General features: G+C 47.1%; 2 protein-coding genes and 1 non-coding gene across 4 annotated transcripts in view; 1 reads left to right on the top strand and 2 right to left on the bottom strand.

Annotated features, from left to right (window-relative positions):
• Cpsf3 (cleavage and polyadenylation specific factor 3) overlaps positions 1–11,217 on the bottom strand; it is a 31,599-nt gene extending 20,382 nt beyond the window's left edge. Inside the window, exons 1-6 of the mRNA XM_048439785.3 lie at positions 11,010–11,217; positions 6,748–6,811; positions 5,256–5,353; positions 4,039–4,167; positions 1,921–2,098; positions 547–636 (exon numbers count right to left, since the gene is read on the bottom strand). Coding sequence (XP_048295742.1) covers positions 547–636; positions 1,921–2,098; positions 4,039–4,167; positions 5,256–5,353; positions 6,748–6,811; positions 11,010–11,059 — 609 coding nt within the window. The 5' untranslated portion in view covers positions 11,060–11,217. The remainder of the gene's footprint in view (positions 1–546; positions 637–1,920; positions 2,099–4,038; positions 4,168–5,255; positions 5,354–6,747; positions 6,812–11,009) is intronic.
• Positions 9,249–9,379, bottom strand: LOC125404187 (small nucleolar RNA SNORA21). The gene has a single exon (XR_007233201.1). It is a non-coding gene; the product is annotated as a small nucleolar RNA SNORA21 (small nucleolar RNA).
• Positions 11,218–11,323: 106 nt separating the features above from the next.
• On the top strand, positions 11,324–24,064 carry Itgb1bp1 (integrin subunit beta 1 binding protein 1). Of its 2 annotated transcripts, none has more exons than XM_048439791.3 (8): positions 11,324–11,462; positions 15,124–15,217; positions 16,916–17,019; positions 18,409–18,487; positions 19,959–20,092; positions 22,443–22,535; positions 23,014–23,163; positions 23,592–24,064. In XM_048439791.3, exons 3-8 carry the CDS (start codon positions 16,948–16,950, stop codon positions 23,661–23,663), a joined length of 600 nt encoding a protein of 199 aa, XP_048295748.1. In that variant the 5' UTR covers positions 11,324–11,462; positions 15,124–15,217; positions 16,916–16,947; the 3' UTR covers positions 23,664–24,064. The 2 variants fall into 2 exon arrangements, with proteins under 2 accessions (XP_048295748.1, XP_048295749.1); XM_048439792.3 differs by lacking the exon at positions 11,324–11,462 and adding an exon at positions 11,705–11,986.
• Positions 24,065–24,335: the final 271 nt, after the last annotated feature.

Below are 24,335 nucleotides of genomic sequence, written 5' to 3'. Positions count from 1 at the left end.
AGGCCAAAGCCAGCAGCATTGCAAAGGCAGTGGGACCATTTCTAACACCGTTTAATATGCCCTTCTAACAGCCTCACTAGAAAAGACATGCAGGCCACAGGCAGGCACACCCGTCTTCTCACACTGCTGAGAGAGACTATGTTTCTAAAACTAGAATTAACTTCACAGCAAAGGGTTCCCAAGAGAGCCAAGAAAATCTTTACATAAAAAACATAAACTGGGGCTGGAGAGATGGTTCAGAGGTTAAGAGCACTGCTTGCTCTTCTAAAGGCCCCGAGTTCAATTCCCAGCAACCACATGGTGGCTCACAACCATCTGTAATGAGATCTGGTGTCCTCTTCTGGCCTGCAGGCATGCATGTAGGGAGAATACTGTATACACAATAAATATATAAATCCTTTTAAAAAAAAAGGTATTTAATCTCTCTCTCTCTCTTTCTCTATCTTCTTGGAAAAAAAAAACACATAAACTTTCATGTGATTTTTTTCCACTAGAAAAAGTTCTGATTCCATTACACTAACTATAACCCAGTCCATTAATACTTACAATAATAAGAATGTCTGGCTTAATGTTAGGAATTTCAGCAGCCATGAGATGTCTGTCTTCTTGTCTGGAGAAATCGCCTGTATACAACAGCTGTGAGAAAGCAAAGCTAGAAAATCAAGACTTGGGAAAGGCTCCATGTACTGGTAAGCAGTTGAACCCTCAAGTCTAATAGTAAGACTGACTTTAAAAAGAAAACCCGATTGCCTATACTTGAGGAATTTTAGATGCAATGCTTGCATCTAATTCTAAATGTGCAACTAAGTCACGAAGGCCACCCTGTGTTCCTATTACCCAATTTTCCAGAAAAATATATCCCATAATCGCCCCTCAAAGATAACCGACATATCAGTACAATTCCCAGTGAAACTGAGATCTGCACCCTGCTATTTCCTATTTATTTTTGGTGCCCTGGAGCACAGGACAAGAATGAGCAACTTGATGGCCCTGTCCAACTCGTGTGCAGACATTTCAAATAGATGAGCAGCTACAAGGTTTCACTAAAACCTGGTTCTCCACTTTCTAAAGCACAATCCCTGAAAACTTACAAGGCTTCCCCTCCAGGTCTCATTCAATGGGTATTTTTAAAAAGCTGCTTGGCTGATTCTGGGCTGCAGCCAGGATGCAGACAGCTGCTCTGGAGTCTAGAGTCCCAGGGCCAGCAAGATGGCTGTTAGTAAAGGCAGCTGCTGCCAAGCCTAATGACTGGAGTTCAATCCCTGGAACTCACATGGTTGAAGAAATGGTAGGTAGGTCCTCTTACCTACCTACCTACTTACACGCGCGCACACACACACACACACACACACACACGCGTGCACACACACACACACACACACACACACACAGAGAGAGAGAGAGAGAAACAGGCCACTCTGTTCAGGTGTTTACCTGAACCCTTCAAAATCATGGACATACACATGAAATCATGTTTTAATTTAGTTAACTAACTTCAGCTTTACTGTGTGTGTGGTGAGTAGGTGGCTGCATTCTACAGCATGGGGGAGATCAGAGGACAACTTTCAGGAGTTGGTTCTCTCCTTCTATTGTGGGCTCTAGGAACTGAATGCAGGCCCTCAAGCTTATACAGAAAACACTTTCACATGCTGAGCAATCTCATCCATCCATGTTTGAGTTTTAAACAGAAGCAGTCGCTAAGATGGTTTTTCCCTAACCAGTTTTCTGAAGCCACTGAAGTGGACCAAGCCTGCAATGAATGGCTGGGGAACCAATGAATGGGGAGGGAACAGCAGAGACAGAGCTTTAGCTTCTTTCAGTGTTCCGACTCTGCAAAGCTTAGGGAAGTTTCCACACCTCTCAGGGCAGGAAGCTCTACACGGACTGCTCGTGGGGAGAAGGATCCAAGCTATAGCGTACCTTCACACCTGCAATCTCGATCATAAACATGGCCGCTCCCAGGACGTGGCCAGCATGGTAACACCAGAACTTGATTCCCGCAACCTCCTTAACTTCATGAAAGTTGATGGTTTCAATTTTGTCCATACTTTCTTCTAAGTCCGTCTCCGTGTACAGCATGTCATCTGCTGATATGTTGCTGAAATTGGAGATGACATATGGGTCCAGTTTTCCTTAACGTCATGGTCCATAGAGATGGGGCTATAGCTCAGGGGTAGAGCATCTGCCAGAAGGCACAGGCTCCAGGCTCAGTCCCCATACTGAAAACTCAACAACAACAAAGCCTACAGCACAGACTCTCAGACAGTTTCCATAATTACAGTACAAAGGTGTGCATGGCTACAAAGCTTAACTGTGAGCCAAGTGTGACTCAAAATCCCTGACCCTGTGGAGCCAGGGTCTCACTAGGCTGCTCAGGCTGACCTTGAACTTGTAATCTCCCTATATGAGCCTAAGGTGGGATCATGTGTTTGTGCTAGAAGGCCCAGCTACAGAAATCACTCTTTAATAGGGTATTCTTAACTTCTATTCACATGAACACATGTTTACGCACATGAACATGAGGCGGACATTCTCCGCTGGCCCGGAAAAGAATTTCTCTCAATGTTGTGGATAACATCTCCTGAAAACTAAAGAAAAGAACTTCACAGATTCTGTAGCCACAATGGATGGCTTCACCGGTCAGCTGTCTCTTAAGGGCCACTTTAGGTAAACAACCCACTGTCTCTATGCTCTGTCTGTAAAGTGGGATTTACAGGGGGGCTGGCATGAGCTGCTGAGGGTGACAGGGCTGGGCACTGAGGACTCCGGGCACTAGCTAACAGCGTTAGCATTAAGTTCTTTCCATCCCCTTGTATTTACACATGACGAGTAACAAACACCGTGGTAGCTACCCAAGTAAAAGTCGACTGCTGAAGGCCAACACTTCACACTGTGGGTGTCACAAACATGCTGGACTCTTTGTGGTAGAGGAGTGGACATTTCTCTCACAACTGGTGCCAATTTCCCCAGAGAACAGCATCACCTGGTCAGACTGCCCAAAAAATCCCCTATGCTTACTGTAGTCAGCCTAAAATGAACAGAATGGCCCAGTGCTACTCACAGAGCATTCTGTCAGACCTTTTCAGTTCTACACTTACTCAGATTTGAAAGGACGCAAACCACACACAGACTGAAGTCGGATGGTGCTGATGCACACCTGTACTCTGCAGCTAGATTATGACATCCTTCAAAACAATGCGGCCTGCACCTGACCTGCGAGGATGGGCTGCAGCCTGCATGTCCCACTGAAGTGACTCACATGACTTTTTTTTTTTAATTGACTTTTATTGAGCTCTACATTTTTCTCTGCTCCCCTCCCTGCCTCTCCCCTCTCCTTCAACCCTCTCCCAAGGTCCCCATGCTCCCAATCTGCTCAGGAGATCTTGTCTTTTTTTTACTTTCTACTTCCCATGTAGATTATATCTATGTAAGTCTCTCTTAGTGTCCTCATTGTTGTCTAAGTTCTCTGGGATTGTGATTTGTGGGCTAGTTTTCTTTGCTTTATGTTTAAAAACCACCTATGAGTGAGTACATGTGATAATTATCATTCTGTGTCTGGGTTACCTCACTCAAAATGATGTTTTCTAGCTCCATCCATTTTTCTGCAAAATTCAAGATGTCATTTTTTTCTGCTGTGTAGTACTCTACTGTGCAAATGTAACACATTAAGGAAATGCTCAACATCCATAGTCATCAGAGAAATGCAAATCAAAATAACTCTGAGATTCCATCTTACACCTGTTAGACTGGCCAAGATCAAAAACACTGATGACAACTTATGCTGGAGAGGTTGTGCATTGCTGCTGGAAGTGCAAGCTGGTATAGCCCCTTTGGATATCAGTGTGGTGATTTCTCAGAAAATTAGGAAACAACCTTCCTCAAGATGCAGCAATACCACTTTTGGGTATATATCCAAAGGATGCCCAATCATACCATAAGGATATGTGCTCAACTATGTTCAAAAGCAGCACTGTTTGTCATAGTCAGAACCTGGAAACAACCTAAATGCCCTTGACCCAAGAATGGATAAGGACTCACCTGACTTTGACGTAGTCTGAGAGGAGCCATCTGTAAATAGCCTTTGTGGCATGAGTCATAAACGTCCGTCCTTTGAAGCTTGTTTTCTGGAGGAACCAGGGCAGCGCCCCACAGTGATCCAAATGGAAGCTGACAAGAAAACAGGGCCATGAGTGCTCTGGACACTAGAGGCTGGCACCCCAGCGAGGTCTGTTCAGCGGACAAACGTGCACCAAGCACGTAAGGGCGCTTCCAGGAAACCAAACGGACACTTGTCCATTCTCTCCTTCTCCCACAGGAGTCTTCTACCCTCTGGGCCTTCTCAATAATCCCTCCCCCTCTATCAGTAATCAATTCGGGGACAGTTTACATTGGGGACATTATAAACCAAATCTACACTTGGCAGAATTTTAACAAACAACTTAGTGAAATAAACTTGAAACATGTCACCATCTTTAAATGAAGTTCTTCAAGACAGTCTTGCTGTGCCGCCTGCACTGGCCTCAGAAGCATAGCAACGCTCCGGCCTTAGCCTCCCAGGTTGGCATTAGAGGCATGTGCGACCTCTGTGAAGCTCTTACTGAGGCTGGGACAAGACAGCGAGGACAAGGAGCCCTGGGAGAGGATGGCCAGAAGACACGAGCTTTCCACCACCTCTCGCTGCAAGGCACACACATGTCCCAGACAGCCTCTCTAGCCTCATACAGCGGTGCTGGTTTAGACTTAGAGACCCGCACGGTGTCTTTTTGCTTTTGTTTCTTTCATTTTATTTTTGAGACAAGGTCCTACTATGCAGCTCTGATTGATGGAAGATCATGACTCAAGGGAAGATCATGCTGGTCTCAAACTCACAGAGATCTGCCCGCCTCTGCCTCCAAGTGTTGGGACTAAAGGCCTGCGCCACCATTCCCAGCTTATTAGAAAACAAAACAAACATCTGCTCAGCAAGATGGCTCAGAGAATACAGGTACTTGCCCGACCCCAGAGTTCAACCACCAGGACCCAATGTGGGAGGAAAAAAAGCAGCTCCTGATCTCCCCATGAACACTGTGGGAAGTGTGTGTGTGTGTGTGTGTGTGTGCGCACACACACACACACACACATACACACACACACACTAAATGTAAACAAATTAATGTAAAAAACTAAATGTAAACAAAACCCCACACTAAAACCTGGGAAGACTGCTCTTCACAGAAACGCTTGAGAAGTGACGCTGTCAATAAAGGGAAACTTACTGACTGATTAGCAGAAGGTCAATCTCAGCGGGGTCGATGAGGTCAATGTAAGGAAGAGCATCCATTCCTTCCAGGCCAGGGTGGATCCCACAGTCCAGCTGAAGGAAGAAAATCTCAGCAAACAGATCTCAAGCTGCTACACATCTGATGAAAACCCATGCAGCAGACACTGAGACCACATTCAGAGGAGCCCGGTGAGTGTGCACTCAGACCTCTGTCTCGTGAAAGACAAGGTTGTGCCCAAAGCAGCTCTCACATTTAAGACACAGCTCACAGCCGCACGGAACACAGAACACAAGACATCACTGGGGTTCTTCAAGTTCGATGTTACCAAACGGTATCTTCCATTAGGGAGAGCATCAACACATTCCTATGAGCTCATGACTGGGGATTTACTCTATGGAGTTTTATTGCCAAGTTAATTAAATAGCTGGGCAGTAGTGGCACATGCCTTTAATCCTAGCACTCAGGAAACAGAGGCAGGCAGATCTCTGTGAGTTCGAGGCCAGCCTGGTCTACAAGAGTTAGTTCCAGGACAGGCTCCAAAGCAACACACAGAAACCCTGTCCCAAAAAACCAAATAAATAAATAAATAAAACAAAAATAATAAATCTTTAAATAACGACTCAGGTGGGAGCTACAGAGATGACTCAGTGGTTAAGCACTGGCTGCTCTTCCAGGGGAACCTTGTTCGACACCCAGCAACCACATGGCGGCTTACAACCAACCACAGCTCCGTTTCCAAGGGATCCACTGTCCTCTCTGGCCTCCACAGGCACCAGGCACACACAGAGTGCATAGATATCGGTATAGGCCAGATACCCATTCAGGTAAATGATTTTTTAAAAATTGGTGACTCTAGGCACATATTGCTGTGTTTTGAAGACTGAGAGAAGTGTAACAAAGAAAGAGGGGAACAAAGGAACAAGAGCCAGTGCCCCACCTCTCTACTGGGACCTTAGAAACCAGGGCTCCTGAGCCCTTCACCTGCCAGGCAAGGAGACGGACATGGCAGAGTGCCAGCCGGACTGAAGCCATTTGTGGGCGGTGAAAGCTGACATACATTCAGGGCACTTAAATCCTTAAGTCTTCCAAAGGGGTGGGGTCAGCAGGTTATCTACACACCTTGGGAGTAGACAAGGACATGGAAGAGACAATAGTCTGGCAGATCTAGTTGGCAGCTTTACAGTCTTACAAGGTATCTTTTTAGGTTATTTAATGCTTTTAACTACTAAGCACAAGAGTGTTAGTCTTTCGTCACACAGTGTTGACTACATACATCATGCACACCTCTCTCGGCTGGTGCTACAGAGATAACTGGTCACTAGGACAGACCTAACAGACAGTACAGAAGAGTCCACTGTTTTCTTGACTGAACAAATGATCACCAGGCTAGGGTATGATTCAGTGGTAGATCATGTCCTTGGCATTCACAAGGTCCCAAGTTCAATTTCCAGTACCAAACAGCAATGATACCACCAATAATACTTACCATGATTTTTCTCCCTTTGAACTCCAAAATAATGCATGATCTTCCCACTTCTTGCCCAGCGCCACTGCAAACATTCAAAAGGGAAAAATAAAATGATTAAATAGCAATTAAAGCAGTCCAAAGCTGCATTTGGACACATGCTTACATAACGACAAAACCAGCAGTAAGAAGTTACAGCAAGTAAATCAGTGCTCAGTAAGCTCGTCTCACTCCACCCCAGCAACATTCAACATCATAAGTTAAAACTCTTTCATGACTTAAACAGCCCTCGAGTGATGGCAGTGGTCATTTAAATTTTTGAGACAGATGACAGCTGCACAGTTCAAACAGAGGATGAGTGCTGGGATACGAAGGGGTGAAAAGTGGTCTTGGGGAGCTGAGGGATGTTTAAGATGTAAACGAGCAGTCACACGACACTTCTAGAACAACCATTTCAGATAAAGTCACCGAGTCACTGCCTCTCATCTTGAGATCACTGTACCAAGCATCCCAGTGAGTCACTCATGGTTTCAGACCTCCCCTTTCTAGCACATCTTAAGCTAAACATAACTGCTTCTTGGTTATCTTTTCCCAAAAATCTCTCTCACAATTTACTCAGTGCTCTCATGCAAGGCAAGGTACTATCTGCCCAGAACAGGTGTGCACCTGATACCATGAAATAATCAGACCTCAAAGACTTTGTGGTCTGGCAGCAAACAGGCATGAGATGGACCCATGCATACCCATCCATGCCGGGCTAGCCACGGATTAGAAGACGAAGAAACGATGGTGGAACTTTCCTGAAATCCTAGCACTTAGGAGGTAGACAGAGGATCAAGTTGTTTGATGGGCAGAGCTCTGTAAAGCTGAGGCCAGCCTGATCTAGGCAGAGTTCCAGGACAGCCAGGGATACATAGGGAGCCTCTATCTCAAATTTAAAAATGAATAAATGCCAGGCTCGTTTTTTGTTCCCAGTTTAAACTCCTGGGTTCTTATCCAGAGGAATTCCCATTTCATTCCTAAGCCAACTTCCCCACAGAGCTGTCCCTCTGCATTTCCTCCCCTCCCATCCACTCCACTCACCAGCTGCTCCCCGCTGCTTTTCTGAGATTGTCCCTGCTGCTAAGAGCAAATAGCTCTACTTAATTTAACTGGTCCCCTTGGCAGCTACTACCTCCCTTGTTTAAGGGCTCCTTCAAGCACCAAGCACTTCCTAGCTTCTCTGACTCCACACTCTAGTCTGTCTTGCTGGCTTTCCCATTTCCCCCGCACTGATCTGCCTTGACTCTCTCTAGCCTCTGAAGTCTCTCCTGGGACCTCTTCCCAGCTTCATGGTCCTTACATGTCTGTCATGTTGATGACTTCAGAGGTTCTATCTACAGCCCAGACTGTCTTGAATTCTAGACCTCTGACACATACTCCTGACATTTAAGCCTCTTACTGGGGTCTCTGCCAGGTACTGCATGTTCAGTACACCAGGCTCGTTTTTACACACTCCTGGACTGGCCCCTTGAGATCAGCTGGGTCTCAGCTCAGGCTTCACCTTCTCAGACCCTTTCTTGACGCCTACTCTAATGCATCCTTTACTGCAAGCCTCAATCTGCCATCCCACCTCACTGCAGCGCAACACATACATCCATTTATGGCACAGTTCACACATTACAACGGCAGCACTATTAAGATTCACATCTGTCTTGTCCACTGCTGTACTGCTATGGGGTCTGAAATGTTTGCCAAACTCCCAAATCAGAAGCCTTAGAACTGCTCAGTGAGAGAAGCCAAGCACAAAGGGCTCATCTTGTATGATTGTATTTGTATGAAATGCTTCAAAAAGGCAAATCCAGAGAAGGAAAATAGATTGATGGGTGCTGAGGCTAGGGAGGGTGGGGAGAAATGAGCATGATCTTAATGGGCTTTAAAAAAAAGGGGGGGGGGTAATGAAAAGGTTCTGGAATTAGGTACCGCAGTTGTAATAAAGGTTATATAACTCCTTTGGTACACTAAATATCACGGAAGCGGATCCTGATGGCACATCCTGTCATTCCAGCATTTGGGTGACTGAGGCAGGGGGACAGTTGTGAGTTCATTCCAGTCCAGTGTAGGCTACACAGCGAGACCCCATGTCAAAACAAAACCCATGCCCCAAAGCACACAAACACACACGGAACTGCTCTCGGCTTTATAAGCCGAACGGTAACTTACACCTTTACAGCTTCTGCAAACAACAGAACCAAACTTTCCTTCCCGGCTGCACTGTCTGTCCTCTTGTCCTAGCTACACCAGCAAGGAGTCTGGAATGTACCCTCCGTGCTTCATGACTGTCCCTGCAGACAACACCTGAGCAGTTATAAAATCCTCAAGACTTTACTTCTGAACTCTGGAAACCTGATTCTTCCTCCCCCATCACCCTCCCTTTTCTGACTACAAGTAACTTATCACCCAGACTGGACCAGTTTAATGACATCCAACCAGTTTCTTCACTAAATCCATCTTTTCAGTCCCAATGGAGTTGCTTTTTTTTTTCTTGTCACAGTGCTGATTGAAGCAAATAACACACGTAGCCACTTCACCCAAAAGTGATGTTTTTACTCTGTCCCTTCTTGATGGCTCAGTGGGTCACTAGCAAAAGGCCCAAGAGTGCTTCTAAAGGGGGCTGGGGGAGTAGCCACATTCTTAATGTAATTCCTACTGTATTATATAGTTCCTTCAAATCTCTTATATACTACATCTCTTGTACACAAACCTCTTGGCTACTATAACTGGTGTGATAAATATTAGAACTCTTAGAATCTCCTCAACGTCCTTCCTAAGGTGGGACCTGACAGTCTGGCCCAAGTCTTCTGCTGTTAACCACAGCCAGAGCAACTTGGCCATGAGTTGGGACCACACTCAAGTTCCCCTGGAACACTTTGGCTTCTACATGGCCTTTAATTTCTACAAATTCTTTAACACTTGGGTTATAGATCAGTTCCATTTCCAAGGTGCATGAGATATCCTTGCCTCAATCTCAGGAAGTCCCATTTGCAGCCTTTCTGACCCTCAACACAATGCCTCTCCATACCCTTGTAACACATGTCAAAGAAGCATTATTTACTGAGCACAGCCCATGAGCTCTTCCCCTCACAATGAATGGTGTTTACACACGAGGAAGTGGCTTTATGAAGGCTACTTCCCTATTAAATAGAATGACTGGGTTTCAGATCTGACTCCAAGGTAGCCGGCTCCTGTTTTTACAAATTCATTCTAGCACCCCCTACACACTTTGCTCTACAATTTAACCAAAGGAGTGACATCAATGAACTCACCCCGTGCCTGGTGAGGTATCTGATATTTGATTAGTGTATATAGGGGGACGGCAGGGACATTCACGTGCAATCATTGGTAAGTGCTAAGTAAATTTTTGTTGTTTTGTTTTGCTTTGTTTTTTGAGGCAGCTTTGTACAGCTGTGTAGCTTTGGAGCCTGTAGACCAAGGTCTACTCGCTCTGTAGACCAAGCTGGCCTCGAACCCACATTGATCCGCCTGCCTCGGCCTCCTGAGTACTGGAACTAAAGGCTTGCGCCACCACCGCCCAGCTTCAGTAAATCTCGCCAAATGAATGGATAAAGGATCTAGTTTCTCTCTTTTGAAAAATGTACACATTCACGTGGCGCTAGCTAGTATCTAAAACTGAACGATAATCGTGTGTGGAGTTAAATCGCTCCTCTGCACCACTACGTTCTTGACCTTTCCAGGCGTGGGGCAATTCTCTGCCAGCATTCCAGAACGCTGAAAGCCGTTTCCACTAAAACCAGACTTTTACGGTAATGGAGCGCTCACTTTCCTTCCGTGACAACTCTGCTTTCTCCTCTGCATTTTCCTTCCGCCTTCTGCTCAGGTCTGAGCTCTGAAGGCACACACTCACATACCACGTCTTTATTACCCCGGCCATCTGAGCACACGTGGGGTCTGGAGAGCATTATAAGACGCAGGTCTTCCTTGCACTGTCCTCCTCTACCTGTCGGTTCCCTGTGCGAGATCCAGACTTGTGCTAATTGGCAACCCCTTCTCTATGAAAGCGCCCAACGACCTGGTTTTTCTTTTTCTTTTTTTTTTTCAACTCCGACATACCCTCCCCTGGGACTGAAGGAAAAGTAAAATGACATTCAACCTAGCAAGCCCCTCGATAAACATTCTCCAAACCCCGTGAGCCTGGGAGGCCGGGCCTGCAGCTGCCTCCGCGGCGACCCCTCCTGGCTCTCCCACATTCGGGGGCTTCGCTCCCTCGCTAGCTCGTCCCTTACAGGGGTCGGATCAGCAGCTGGTCGCTCTCCTCTGCAGGAATCGCGGACATCCTGGCAGTCTCAGGAGCAGCGTGGACCAGGAACCCGTTGCCGCAGTCTCTAAACTGAAAGCACAGCCACGGCGAACCAAGGGAAGAAAAACCCCCGACCACCAACACACAACTTCCGGCGCGCTCTTGAGCCCAGAGCGGGGCTCGTCCCGTCAACTTCCGGTCTCAGATCGCGGTTCCGTAGGTTCCCTTTCCGCGCCATTAAGATCTGGAGTCGGGGGGGGGGGGGTGGCTAAGAATTGCGCCTGCGCAGAACTGGGGCGTGGCCTAGCGGACGGGGCAGGTGAAGTGACAAAGCCGGAGCTGGATTCCGAACTGGAGGAGCCGCCGGGCTGGCCGCTGCTGCAGAACCATCCCACACCCCGCGAGGCGCGGGAGGCCCGGGACGAGCCCAGGCAGCGAGGTGAGAACCGGGCCGGGCGGTGCGTGTGGGTGGGGTCCCCCCGGGTGGGTGGGGTCCCCCGGAGCCCGCCGTCCCCACCCCACCTCCCGAAGCAGAGACACCGACTGAGTGCCAAGCGGGAGAAGGAAGAGGAGCCTCGGTGCCCGGGTCAGGGAGGGACCCGCGTTCCCGTGACAGGTCCGCCGCCCGCCTCCCCGAGGACCAGGCTCAGCGAGGGCCCTGAGGCCTCCTAGTCACTGCTGCTGCACCCCAACACTGGGGTTGGAGTTGGCTGTCTCCGTCCTCACTTGTGCGAGGCGTGTGTGCAGAGAGCTTTGGAAGCCTGCTCGTGCCTGGGGCCCCAAGTTAACTTTGTGATGTGGGGCGAGTTATTGCATCTCTGGCTGGGCTGCCTCCTATGTACGCAGCTGGGCGTTCCCACTACACGGGAGGCACGGATGACCCCGGGGGGGACCCCGGCTGCTCCTCCTCTGCGGGAGGAAGGGCCAGCAGTTTCTGGAGCGTGCTTTTGGCGATGCTGGATGGTTAGTACTGGTTGTGTTTTGGATATCACCTCCCAAGTCAATTCTCAGAACCCTCCGCTAGCCTATCTATCCACCGAGAACAACTCCAGCCCCGCCTTGGACTAGTTCGTTGAGAGCGAGAGTTTTCAGTAGAAGTATGGCATTTTTTTAATGCGGTGACTGATGTGCGTTCAAGCTGTAGGTCCTTTAGTCCAGCCTCGACGTCCAAGGAAGGCTTTCTTAGAAGAGGCCTGAAGTAAGTTGTGAGAGGCAAGCAGCTGCCAGGAGTCTTAGAAAATAAGTTCTGTGGGAGGAAAGGTTGGAGCACAGCCTAAGAGCACACAGGGAGCGCAGCGCCGCTGAGAACCAAGGTGGCTTCGCGTTCCTGAGGGATGAAGTGAGTGTGTAGCAGCTTGTGGGTGGAGAGCCTTGAGTGTCTTGCCAGAGAGATCTGACTTTCTTTAGTCCGTTAATGTGGGGAGCCAGTGAATGCTTTTCTGCAGGCTCTCTGACTTGTATTTGAAGGAAGTCTTTGTCATTGATTTGGCTAAAATATGGGGGCAGTCAAGTCATGTAGGACATGATCATTTATCCCAAGAGCTTGCTCAGTGGTTACAAGCCTCCACTGCTCTTGCTGAGTTCCAAGCACCCATATCCAGTGGCTTAGCACCAGTTCCAGGAGGACCCTACTCCTATGCAGTTTTTTTGTTTGTTTTTGTTTTTAAGGTAAAGACTTCCTATCCACAAAGTATCTTTGTGGGTTCCTTAAATGTGTCAGATTGTGTACTTGGGGATTTTCTATAGATTGAGGATTCATCACCTTCATGTTGCAAAGAATGCCATTAATCTGGCAAAGATGTGGGGCTGGTTACAGAGCCGAGGCAGAGAGCTCTGCTGTGTGCACTCTGGGACCGGTGTGCTTAATTGGATGTGGGGGCTGAAGAGCACGGAGGGACTGCTGATGTTCTGGCTTTCATCAGCGATGGCTTAATTGCCTGAGTAGGAGAGACGAGGGAGGAACATGTCTAGAGGGAGGGTGGGATGCTCAGTCTTTGACAGTTTTGCATTTGGTGAACCTGTGTAACACCCAGCTGACACAGCATCCCCAGGCTCATTTTTATATGTGAATAACTTAGAACCAAGAATAATTTGCTTAAGTACATGCATCCAGAATAGCAGTAGATACCAAAGGCTAACCAATAACCCCCCCCCCCCCCCCGCCTCCACCGGGTTCCTGGATTGATGCTGGGAAACAAGTTTTCATGATGTCCAAATCATTGCCAAGGGTTTGTGGGTACACTTCAGGATTCTACTAACAGATTTCATTTATTTATTCTTTATTTATTTTTGGTTTTTCAAGATAGGGTTTCTCAGTGTAGCAGCCTTGACTGTCCTGGAACTCACTCTGTAGACCAGGCTGGCCTCGAACTCACAGAGAGCTACCTGCCTCTACCTCCCAAGTGCTGGGATTAAAGGTGTGTGTCACCAAGGTCCTGCACCTGATTTTATTTTTAAGTAACTTTTAAATTAATATATATACATATATATGTGTATATATATATATATATAATCTTCACATCTAATGAGTTCTGCATCCTCAGATTCAAACAACCGCAGGTACTCATTTGTTTAATTTTTGTGTTTTGAGACATGGTTTCTCTCTGTAGTCCTGGCGGTCCTAGAACTTGCTCTATAGACCAGGCTGACCTTGAACACAGAGGTCTCCCAGCGCGGTGAGGGATTGAAGGCATATGCCACCAAAGCCCTGCACCAGTTTTAAAGCCGCACGGTGAAAGCAAGACCGACATCCCATTGTACCAAATAAGCAGAGCCTTCCCCTTATCGTTATTTTCTAAATAATACATCATAACAGCTAGTTCTGTAGCATTTATATGAGGCTCAGCTCAGTGGTGAGTGCTTGCCTAGTTACACTAAATAATTTAGAAGTGATTTAAAGTGTAGGGGCAGGGTGTGTGCATGTGGGTTATAGGCATTTGGTGCGACTAAGGAACTGATCTGCAGATACCAAGAGGTCTGCATTAAATATAATGCGCCTATGGATGTCACCGAGTAGCAATTTAACTGCCCCAGACTACTCCATGGTGCTTTCTGCTGCTGGGTTAACCAAGATGGGCACAGGCCTGGGAATAAGGGGCTCCTGCTGTCAGCCCCTCCCTGCAGGTGTCTTTGCGTGTGGAGTCATCCTCTGCGGCAACTTCTGCCCAGTTGCCCGGGAGTCAACAGCCTTTTCACACCCTTTGCTTTCACCCCAGGTAGTCAGTTCCTTAGCTGGTACCCAGTGAGGGCCGATAGAGCAGACATATTGCCATGTCTTTAACTGCTCTGGAATCGTCTCTAGAGGCTGTTAGGTTCAAGCCGTGCTTTCTTGCGGCCTGCCTGGCCTTGCACATTCCTGATGCCCCTGCCCTTTTCGCTTTCAGTTTTCCTCATGGGAATGATTGTTCTCTAATTGTTAGATTTTTCCTATTGATCTACTCACTCCCACTAAAAATGGACACACACACACACACACATACACACACCTTCAAACAATCCTCGGTCAGCTTTGTCCTTGTGCCATGAGTCCCTAGCACCTAGGTGCTTGTTACCTGTCTTTGGGGTTTCTGTTGCTGTGAAGAGACACCATGACGACAGCAACTCTTATAAAGGGAAACATTTAATTAGGGTGGCTCGCTTACAGTTCAGAGGTTCAGCCCATTATCATCATGATGGGACATGGCGACACACAGGCAGACATGGTGCTGGAGAATTATGTTAGAGTCCTACGTCTTGTAGGCAACAGGAAATGGTCTGTAACACTGAGTGGTATCTTGGGTGTAGAAGACCTCAAAGTCCGCCTCCAAATGATGCACTTCCTCCAACAAGCCACACCTCCTAATAGCACCACTGTCTGTAGGAACCACCACGTTGCCCATTCAGGACTGAGTGAATGAGTCAGCCCTTCTTGCTACAAATAAAGTGAGCATTGAGAAGGAGCTTGGGTGCGAGGTGGACTAAAGGCTCAGGTGCAGGCTGCCATGGCAAGGGACCTAGAAGGTGGGTGGAGAGTGGGTGGAGAGTGGGTGCTACAAGAACAAGCAGAAGCTCTGAGCTTGGCTTGGGTCCTCTACCCACTACCCGTTTCCTCCCTCTGCCAGGTCCGCTGTTCAGCCTGGAAGGGACTGGGCGCATCTGGGGAAGGGGAGCTCCTGTACAAATCGCTGTGTGCAGGACCTTGGAGAACAACACCAAGTAAGTGTTTGGTTCTGGTATAAGCATGATCTATCGAGATCAGTTTTGGGTAAAATGTATTAGGATTGTCTTGCTCAAAAATTCTGAGTTGAAAATCAGGTCAGGACTCCCTCATCTACAAAATGTAGACTGTACTCCACCTTCCTTAAGCTCTTGCTTTTTCTGGTTGCAGGGAGGTGAGGAGCTGACACCAGTGCTTTTTACGTTGGATTTTTACTTAAAGGCCTTTCTCTATGAAAAGAAAAAGGCACATTTCAGGCATGAAATGTAGTCCCTGCCTGTCACCCCAGCCCCTGGGAAGCTCCGATAAGAGGATCATGAGTTTAAGTTTAGCCCGGGATACATAGCAAGAGTCTGTCTCAAGGGGTGTGGTGGTGCATGCCTATAATCTCAACATCCTAGAGGCAGAGGTGGAAGAAATAGGAGTTCGGGGTCATCCTAGGTCATACATTGAGTTCAAGGTCAGCTTGGCTGGAGAGACCCTGTCTCAAAATACTAGGGGTGTGAGTGTGTGTGTGTGTGTGTGTGTGTGAGTGTGTGTGTGTGAGTGTGTGTGAGTGTGTATGTGAGTGTGTGGGAGTGTGTGTGTGAGAGTGTGTGTGTGTGTGTGTGTGTGTGTGAATGTTGGCACAGTCTTCATCTACGGTGTGCAGATGCTTTCGGCTCTTACCCTGCTACTGTCCCAAGTACCTGGGGGCACTAGATCTCAGTATCTTGGTTGATAATGTGTCATATATTTTATTTTCATCATTTTGAATCAACTGAAACGTAAGACATCTATCTGGCTCTTTGAGAACTGGGTGATGTGTGTTCGTCTGAGAAAAAAGTACTTTTCACCTATGACTGCTGACAGGGTTTTTTGTTTGTTCATTTTTTGTAAATATTTTTAAATAATTACTTGTTTTTATATGTATTAGTGTTTTGCCTGCAATGTATGTCTATGAGCCACATGTGTACCTGGTGTCTACAGAGGCCAGAAAAAGGCACTGGATCCCCTGGAACTGGAGCTATGAACTGTTATGAGCTGCCGTGTGGGTGCTGGGAGCTAAACTCGGCAACTGCTGTTCACCATTGAGCCAACTCTACTACCCTGGTTTTTTGTAAATTGTATGTATGCATATATGTATTATTTAATGTGTATGTGTCCTTTGTGTGTGTGTACGCAATAGGTATGCAGTTACATCAGAGACCAGAAAAGTACATTGGTTCCTCTGGAGCTAGGACAGCAGTGGTTTTGAGCCACCTGAAGTCAGTGCTGGGAACCGAAATCAGGTCCTCTAGCAGAGCGGCAGGTGCTCTAGCTCTCCTTGCCTTCTATAAGTCTTTAAGGGAGTAATAGGGAGTAAGCCAGGTTCTCACACATTGCTGGGCAAGTGCTGAACCACACAGCCACACTCCCAGAGCAGCACCTTAGGGAAGGAAGGCGAACACACCCACAGGCCTGCAAAGGCTGCTGGTTTCTGTCTGTGCTGTGCGGAGCATGATCTGCTGCTGGTTTTCCTTCTTTTTGCTTTTTTTGTTTTGGAGACCCGATCTGTGTAGCCCTGGCTGGCCTATAACTCACTGTATGGATCAGGCTGGCCTCGAACTCAGAGATTCGCCCGCCTCTGCCTCCCGAGTGCTGGGATTGAAGGCGTGTGCCACCACCACGGCTGATGTTGCTTTTCTTGACAATGCTGGAAACACTTCTTCCTCCAGGGCGTCATCTCGGGATCAAGCTATGGTGAAAGATGTTTCGCAAAGGCAAGAAGCGGCACAGCAGCAGCAGTTCCCAGAGCAGTGAGATCAGCACGAAGAGCAAGGTTAGAGAAAAGGGCGGGTCAGAGGCTCTGGGCAGTGCTGGCCATGCCAGGACCCGAGTCATCACCTTACCTGACACTCTGTGTTTGCCCAAACTCTATTATTTTGGTAATTTTCTGAAATTCTTAAATTCATTCAACTAAATTAGACTAAAGCTATGTGTGGTCTCATTAAACACACTGTTTTAACTTTTTTTTAAAAAAAATACTTTTTAAACTTTTTGTTTGAGAGATTGAGGCGAGTGTGGGCCTCAGCACACGTGGAGGTCAGAGGAACAATTGGCAGGAGTTAGATCTAGGCTTCTGTCCCAGTTAGGGTTTCTGTTGCTGTGAAGAGACACCATGACCATGGCAACTCTTATAAAGGAAAACATTTAATTGGGGCTGGCTTACAGTTCAGAGGTTTAGTCCATTATCATTGTGGCAGGGAACATGGTGGTGTGCAGGCAGACAGATATGGTGCTGGAGAAAAAAACTGAGAATTCTACATCTTTGCTCTGCAGGCAACAGGAAGTAAACTGTGTGCTGATTGTAGCTTGAGCATAGGAGACCGCAAAGCCCGCCTCCACAGTGAGACTTCCTCTAACAAGGCCATATCTCCTAACAGTGCCACTCCCTATGGGCCAAGCATTCAAACATATGCATCTGTGGGGCCATTTCTGTTCACATCACAGCTTCCACCGTGTAGGGGTTGAACTCAGGTTGTCAGACTTGGGCAACAAGTGGCCTTACCTCAGTGACCTGCATGCAGCCTCTTTTCTAGTCCTTCTCCTACAGATAGGGTCCCAGGTAGCTCAGGCTGGCCTCAAACTCACAGCAAGGAGCCCTGCAGCATAACCTTCCTCTCCTGATCCCGTATGCAGGAATTACAAGTGTGGGCCAAAATGCCTGACTCTACACTTTATTATTTAATTAATTTTTAAAGATTTGTTTTTAGTTATCTGTTTATAAATGGGGAGTTATATGCAGGGGAGTGTGGCTGCCTACAAAGTCTAAAAGAAGGCGTTGGAACCCAGAGACTGGAGTAATGGTTCTGAGTTGCTGTAGGTGCTGGGAACTGAACTCAGGTCCACTAGAAGAGCTGGACCATTTCAGCAGTTCATAACGGGTTCTTTTGAGGTTCCATGGAAAGAACAGGACAGCAAAGACTCCGAGTATAAGGCAGAGTCAGGGAGGGGAGCTAGTAGTGGCTGAGCCCTAGACTGAAGATGCTGACCATACGTATATCTGGTGTCACGTGGTTTCCAGAGTAGTCATGTGTCATGTGTTGCTGTGGAAAATGTCTTCAGCTGCAGTCAGTCTGCTTGAATACTTGACCAGATATTGTGTCAGCTCAGCTTAATAAGATCTTTGCATCAGAGAAGACCTACGTCTTGCTGTGTTTCTTCTCAGTCTGTGGATTCCAGCCTCGGGGGTCTTTCAAGATCCAGCACTGTCGCCAGCCTTGATACGGACTCCACCAAAAGCTCAGGTATGAGGGGCTGGGTGACCTGGTGGCTGATCTTGTGTTTGTTCTTGTGGCTCTAGGTGGTAGAGCTAGGTCTCCTTTCCTGGTTTTTCTCCCTGTCCTTTGCCACTTCTGGGCAGCTCAGACTTGGTGAGACAGGGGAAGGGCTGTGTGGTAGAAGCTTACCAAAGGCACACAGATAAAGTGTCCTCAGTGGATCTGAGAGCAAGCATTTGAAAGCATCTGGGGCAAGGACTTAGCAGATTCCAAACTGCCTTTTAATAGGTAGCAGGGACTGAATTATACTTGGGCTTAAATGGTTTTGGGGATTGGGCAGGTGTTAGTGGCCAAGGGTTTAGGATCCATTAACCTCAAAGGCTGTCCCCAGAGACCCTCACTGAGATGACAGCTGACACAGGCAAATGAGGACGTGTGTCCCAGGCACGGCCACCTGAAATTGGTAGCACCTTAGAAATTAAGAGACAGAGTAAACATAATTGCACTGCACTTCCTTAGCATGGCAGGTGTCACAGGTGGTTTGTGGGAGTTTCCGAACTAGCTGGAGTTTGTTGCCATCTGTTACAGGACTTCTATCTGACATTATCCTATACATACGTGTTTAAATATATAGATCTGAATGATAGAGCAGGCGTCCTGAATCATGAAATAAAGCAGAAGGAGCCGAAAGTAGTAGTTATATATTATAAAGGTAGCATTTCCTGTCTAGTTGACTTTTAAAATTTTGCGTGTTTTGAAATGAAGGTTACCAGTATTTTGAAATGAAGGTTACCAGTATTTATCTGCCCCAGTCATTGAGGCTTGTATACATCTGGTGCAGTCGATCGCTGAGGAAAGAGTGTTAATAAAACTTTAAGTTCCTCCCTATTATAACAAGAAATCTTTCGCTTAGAAACTAGTAGCTAAGAAGCTGGGTGCAGACTCAGGTATGGAAGTGCCCACCTTTAATCCCAGTGCTTAGAGGCAGGTGAATCTCTGAGTTTGAGGCCAGCTTGGTCTACATAGTAAGTTCCAGGCTAGCCAGAGCTAGATGGTAAGACCCTGCTTTGAAACCCAGTTTAAAAAAAAAAAATCAGACAAAAAGCTGACTTGGTGGTGGAGTACGCCTTTAATCCCAGCTCTCTCAGAGGCTGGGACAGGCAGCTCTCCGTGCTCTTGAGCCATCCTGGTGAACAGAGTGAGTTTGTCTCAAAATTGGTTTGTTTGAAATGGGCCAGGGATGGCTCAGAGGCTAAGAGCACTGGCTGCTCCTGCAGAGGTCCCTGGTCCAGTTCCCAGGTACCATATGGCAGCTCACAACTGTCTGCAACTCCAAGTCCAGGGGATCCGTTCCCCTCTTCTGGCCTTTGCAGGCCTTGCATTGACTTGGTGTAGATGCAGGTAAAGCACCTGCACAAGTAAAATCAAAAGAGATCCTTTAGCAAGAGAAAACTTTCTGTAAAGTAGGCACTGTTGTTCATATCTATTATAATCTTAGGACAAAGCAACAGTTTAGACACGTGCGCTGAGTTTCGAATAAAGTATGTTGGTGCCATTGAGAAACTGGACCTGTCTCAGGGGAAGAGTCTCCAAGGACCACTAGACCTGATAAATTACATAGATGTCGCCCAGGTGAGTGACAGAACAAAACCCTTCTCCAGTGGAAGCCTCTGGCTGTGAGGGTGCTGAATGTATGGTGTTGAAGGAGACTGTTTCCCTTGGGTCCACTGCAGGGTGCTCACCAACTTTGGCTGAAGTCTGGAGCTCATCCTGGGGCAGCTTTGAGTCTTAGACCATGCAAGGTTCCCTGGAGATAGAGTCTCATGGGGGAAAGTTTCTTTACCCAGGCACAAAATGTTTACGGTATCTGTTTGACCTGGCTCCTGGTTTACTGAAGAGCTGATTGCGCTCACTGCTTAGATGGTAGATTCTTCTAAAGCAATCTGTCAGAGCCTTCCTCTACTGAAATGGTTTCACCGATTTAAAAACTCATGACATGGACCAAAAATATCTTTAGTTGTTGTTGTTTGCCAGTTACTCTCTGTAGCCCTGGCTGTTCTGGAACTCTAGATCAGGCGGGCCTTTAACTCCGAGATCCAACTGCCTCTGCCTTCTGAATGCTGGGATTAAAGGTGTGTACCACCAAGCCCAGCCCGTGTCTCATTTTTTTATAATCCATTTCCACAAGAATTAAGGTGAGAGGGGCTTCAAAACTGTACTCAGGTCAGGAAAATAAAAATACAAAAAAAAATAATTATCATTGGGCTGGAGAGATAGCTTGGTGGTTAAAGCTCTGGATGCTCCCACAGAGGACCCAGGTTCTGTTCCCAGGACCAAGATGGCACTCACAGCCAACTGTAACTGCAGCTCCAGAGGATTAACCCTCCTTCCCAGCTTCCCCAGGTACTGCATGCAGGCACACATATATACATGCAGGCAAAACACCCACATATGTTAATAGATATCGTGTGTGTGTGTGTGTGTGTGTATTTATATCTTACAAAATTCTACAAGTAGCAAAATTAAGGTAGCACCATACTGTTTATAAAATAAAATTATGCCGGGCGGTGGTAGCGCACATCTTTAATCCCAACACTTGGGAGGCAGAGACAAGTGGATCTCTGAGTTTGACACCAACCTGGTCTACAAGAGCTAGTTCCAGGGCAGCTAGGACTATTCCACAGAGAAGCCCTGTCTCGAAAACACAAAAATAAATAAATAAATAAAATTATGAGATCTATACTCATACCTTTACAGTTCAGGAGGCAGAGACAGGTGGATCTCTGTGAGCTCAAGGCCATCGTGGTTTGTATAGGAAGAGCCCCAGAACAGCCAGGACAACACAGATAACCCAAAGTCTCTTAGTCAGAGACTGGGCATACTGACTCCTATCTTTATGGCCATAAAGAAAGGTAATTACAAGGAAAAATAGTGAATCTAATTTGCAATTTAGCAGAACTTTTGATAGAGCCTGTTCTTATCACTGCATTTGGCTTGGAATATGGTCATTCAAACAGCCTAAGTGACAAGTACTGTTATTATATGAAAGATGTTCAAAATTGTATTAGCGCTCCCTCCGTCCTGTAAGAATGGCTGAATTGCACATCCACCGCAGAGCTTTTATTTGATAAAATGCCATTATTGACAGCAGCATTAGTTTGAGTCTGAGATCTGTGAGAATGATTGGCAGGCTGTTACAGATACTCAGAGGGCCAGAAACTGAGGCATCTGGCCATGGCTCAATTACTGTAATTCATCAATTCCACAAAAGCATTTGCAATGCAGAACACCTATTATCTGCCAGTAATATCTTTTTGAGAGAAGACAAATTAGGCAGTATTCTTAGGTAGATGAGGCCAGCTGATGGGTATGATCAGTAAGTTATCACCCGCTGCTCTGTTTCTGAAAAGCTCATCCTGCTGATAGATGACTTTCTGAGTGTTGTTAACTCATCAACAGCTTGTCACCTGGAGCCCTGGGAGCCTTAGCTAGCAAGATTATCTCAGCAGTCAGAAAACACCATGAGAAAGATGGTCCCTGCTCCCCAACTTCCTCCTCACTCCTTGCGCTCACATGAAGATGAGCTAGAGGACCTGTAATCTAAATAGTGTAAATTTTGCTTGTTTTAAGACAAGGCACACACACAGTCCTGGCTGTCCTGAAACTACAGGCCAGGCTGACCCTGAACTCACAAAATCCTCCTGCCTCTGCTTCCCAAGTGCTGGGACTAAAAGCTTGTGCCAACATTCCTGGCTTTATAGTGTAAGTATTTTAATGTCACCAGGAACTGTGGCTAGGATCTCCATTTGTCATTAGGGCTTACATCACAAAGGACAGAACAGTACAGAGATGATCGATCTGAATTTGGGGGAAACTGTAAAGGGCCCAAGGCTGTGACAACCAGAAACCAGAAGCAACTAATCAAACTTGAGGGGACTGTGTCATTTTAATGTGTGTGCTGTGATTTATTTCCACTCTGAAGCAAGATGGAAAGTTGCCTTTTGTTCCCCTGGAGGAGGAGTTTATTCTGGGCGTTTCCAAGTATGGCATAAAAGTCTCAACCACGGATCAGCATGTAAGTGCAGCGCTCGTTCTAGGGAATCAGGAGCCCTAGCCTTTCAGGTGCACTTGGACCTGGGTCTCCCAGGTCCTGGGTGGTTGCTGGTGTTAAGCTCTTAGGGACAGCAGGGGCTTCTTTTGTATTTCCCACATATGTGCTAGCACCTAGAGTGTGTCATGTAGGGACCCCATGTCATTTGAAAGTAGCTGTTGGTTGACGTGGAGGCCAGGCAGAGGTGAGGACAGTATAGATGACCTTGTTCCTATTTCTCTGGGTTTAAACAGGAAAATGTGATCCCGAGAGCAAGCCACCCCATAACTAGGCATACCAGTGTCCCTTGGGCTGGGAAGCTGTGTAGTTCTTTCTCCCAGATCCACTGACCCATCTTTTCAAGCCTCCCAGTGCACTTTGCATGGGGAAAATGTGTTTTCTGAGAACTGTGAAACGCTGGCAGCCACATCCCGGCTTCCTGAAGGCCGTGTGATTTCCACAGGGTGTTCTGCACAGGCATGCCCTGTATTTAATCATCCGGATGGTGTGCTACGATGACGGCCTGGGAGCCGGGAAGAGCTTGCTGGCACTCAAGACCACGGATGCAAGCAATGAAGAATACAGCCTTTGGGTTTATCAGTGTAACAGCCTGGTGAGACATCTTGTGTGTTCTTGTTCAGCAGGTGACATGGTGATTGTGACTCTCCCACAGCTTTCAAAGGTTCTTCTCATAAGTGCTCATCAGCAAGCAGGAGTAAACCCTGGGTCAGCAGCTACTCAGGCTGGGTACCGCTCCTGCCGGGCTGGGTCAGGGCTCCCTCCACTCCTGAGCCACCATCCTCTCAGGCTCAGGGCTTAGTAGCAGCCATTACTGTCCGCCATCTCAGGAATATTCACGGACTGGGCAGGTGCTGATGTGTAGATTTTGGGGGAAGTAATGAGGTAGTCGGGATAGTCAGGTAGTTTCCTGAGAGATGTATCATCTCTGTTCTCACTCTGTCATTTTGTTCATTTCCTTGAGAATCCTGTGCACTTTGTTTTGATCATATTTGCAACAGTGTGTCTCTTTGTACAATGCAGGAGCAAGCCCAAGCAATCTGCAAGGTCTTATCCACAGCCTTTGACTCTGTGTTGTCATCCGACAAGTCCTGACCTCTGCAGTCCCGTGGAAACTGGCCCATCCGAGAGCTCGCCTGGTCCTGAATCTTTCTGTTTCCCTCTGCAATGGTGACCTGTGAGGGCTCTAAAGGAAGTGTAACGTGTGAAATACCAGTGGCCATTCAAAGTGTCACTAACAGTAGTTACCTACTTTCTGGGCTAAGAGGAAACCTTGGGGCTGGACAGATGGCTCAGGAGTTAAGAGCACTTGCAAGGGACTTGGGTTCAGTTTCCAGCACCCACAAGGTGGCTCAAAACTGCCTGTAACTCCAGTTCCAAGAGAGCAGACTTCCCCTTCTCGCTTCCTCAGGTACCAGGCATACATGTGGTATACAATACATACATGCAGCCAGTCGTGCATACATATAATAAAATCTAAAAATAAGATAAAGAAACTTCTGTTGTCTTTTTAAAATGTACCCAGGCTTAATTAATACTGATGTGTCATAAAAGATTGCTCTGAATGAGATTTGCATACTGTACTGACCCAGAGTCTCAGGGTTACTTGCTTGGAAGTCTGGGCTAGGGGCAGGCATAGGTGTGAACTGGGGACCTCGATTTCACATGACCTTGGAGTAGCGACAGCAATGTCAAGATGAAAAGCACCCTAACAGAAGGGTCCTATCCGTATACTACCCAGCACACGGGAGTTCATCTCAGAGTCAA

Source organism: Myodes glareolus, chromosome 6 (assembly GCF_982192425.1).
Source record: "Myodes glareolus chromosome 6, mMyoGla1.1, whole genome shotgun sequence".
In the NCBI taxonomy this organism is placed as follows: Eukaryota; Metazoa; Chordata; class Mammalia; order Rodentia; family Cricetidae; genus Myodes; species Myodes glareolus.
This window is presented reverse-complemented; position numbering and strand designations above follow the sequence as displayed.

Coding starts and splice junctions, on each gene's coding strand:
- Itgb1bp1 (XM_048439791.3), top strand. CDS start 16,948: ATGTTTCGCAAAGGCAAGAAGCGGCACAGCAGCAGCAGTTCCCAGAGC. Junction 17,020..18,408: donor AGATCAGCACGAAGAGCAAG/GTTAGAGAAAAG, acceptor GTTTCTTCTCAG/TCTGTGGATTCCAGCCTCGG. Junction 22,536..23,013: donor TCTCAACCACGGATCAGCAT/GTAAGTGCAGCG, acceptor TGATTTCCACAG/GGTGTTCTGCACAGGCATGC.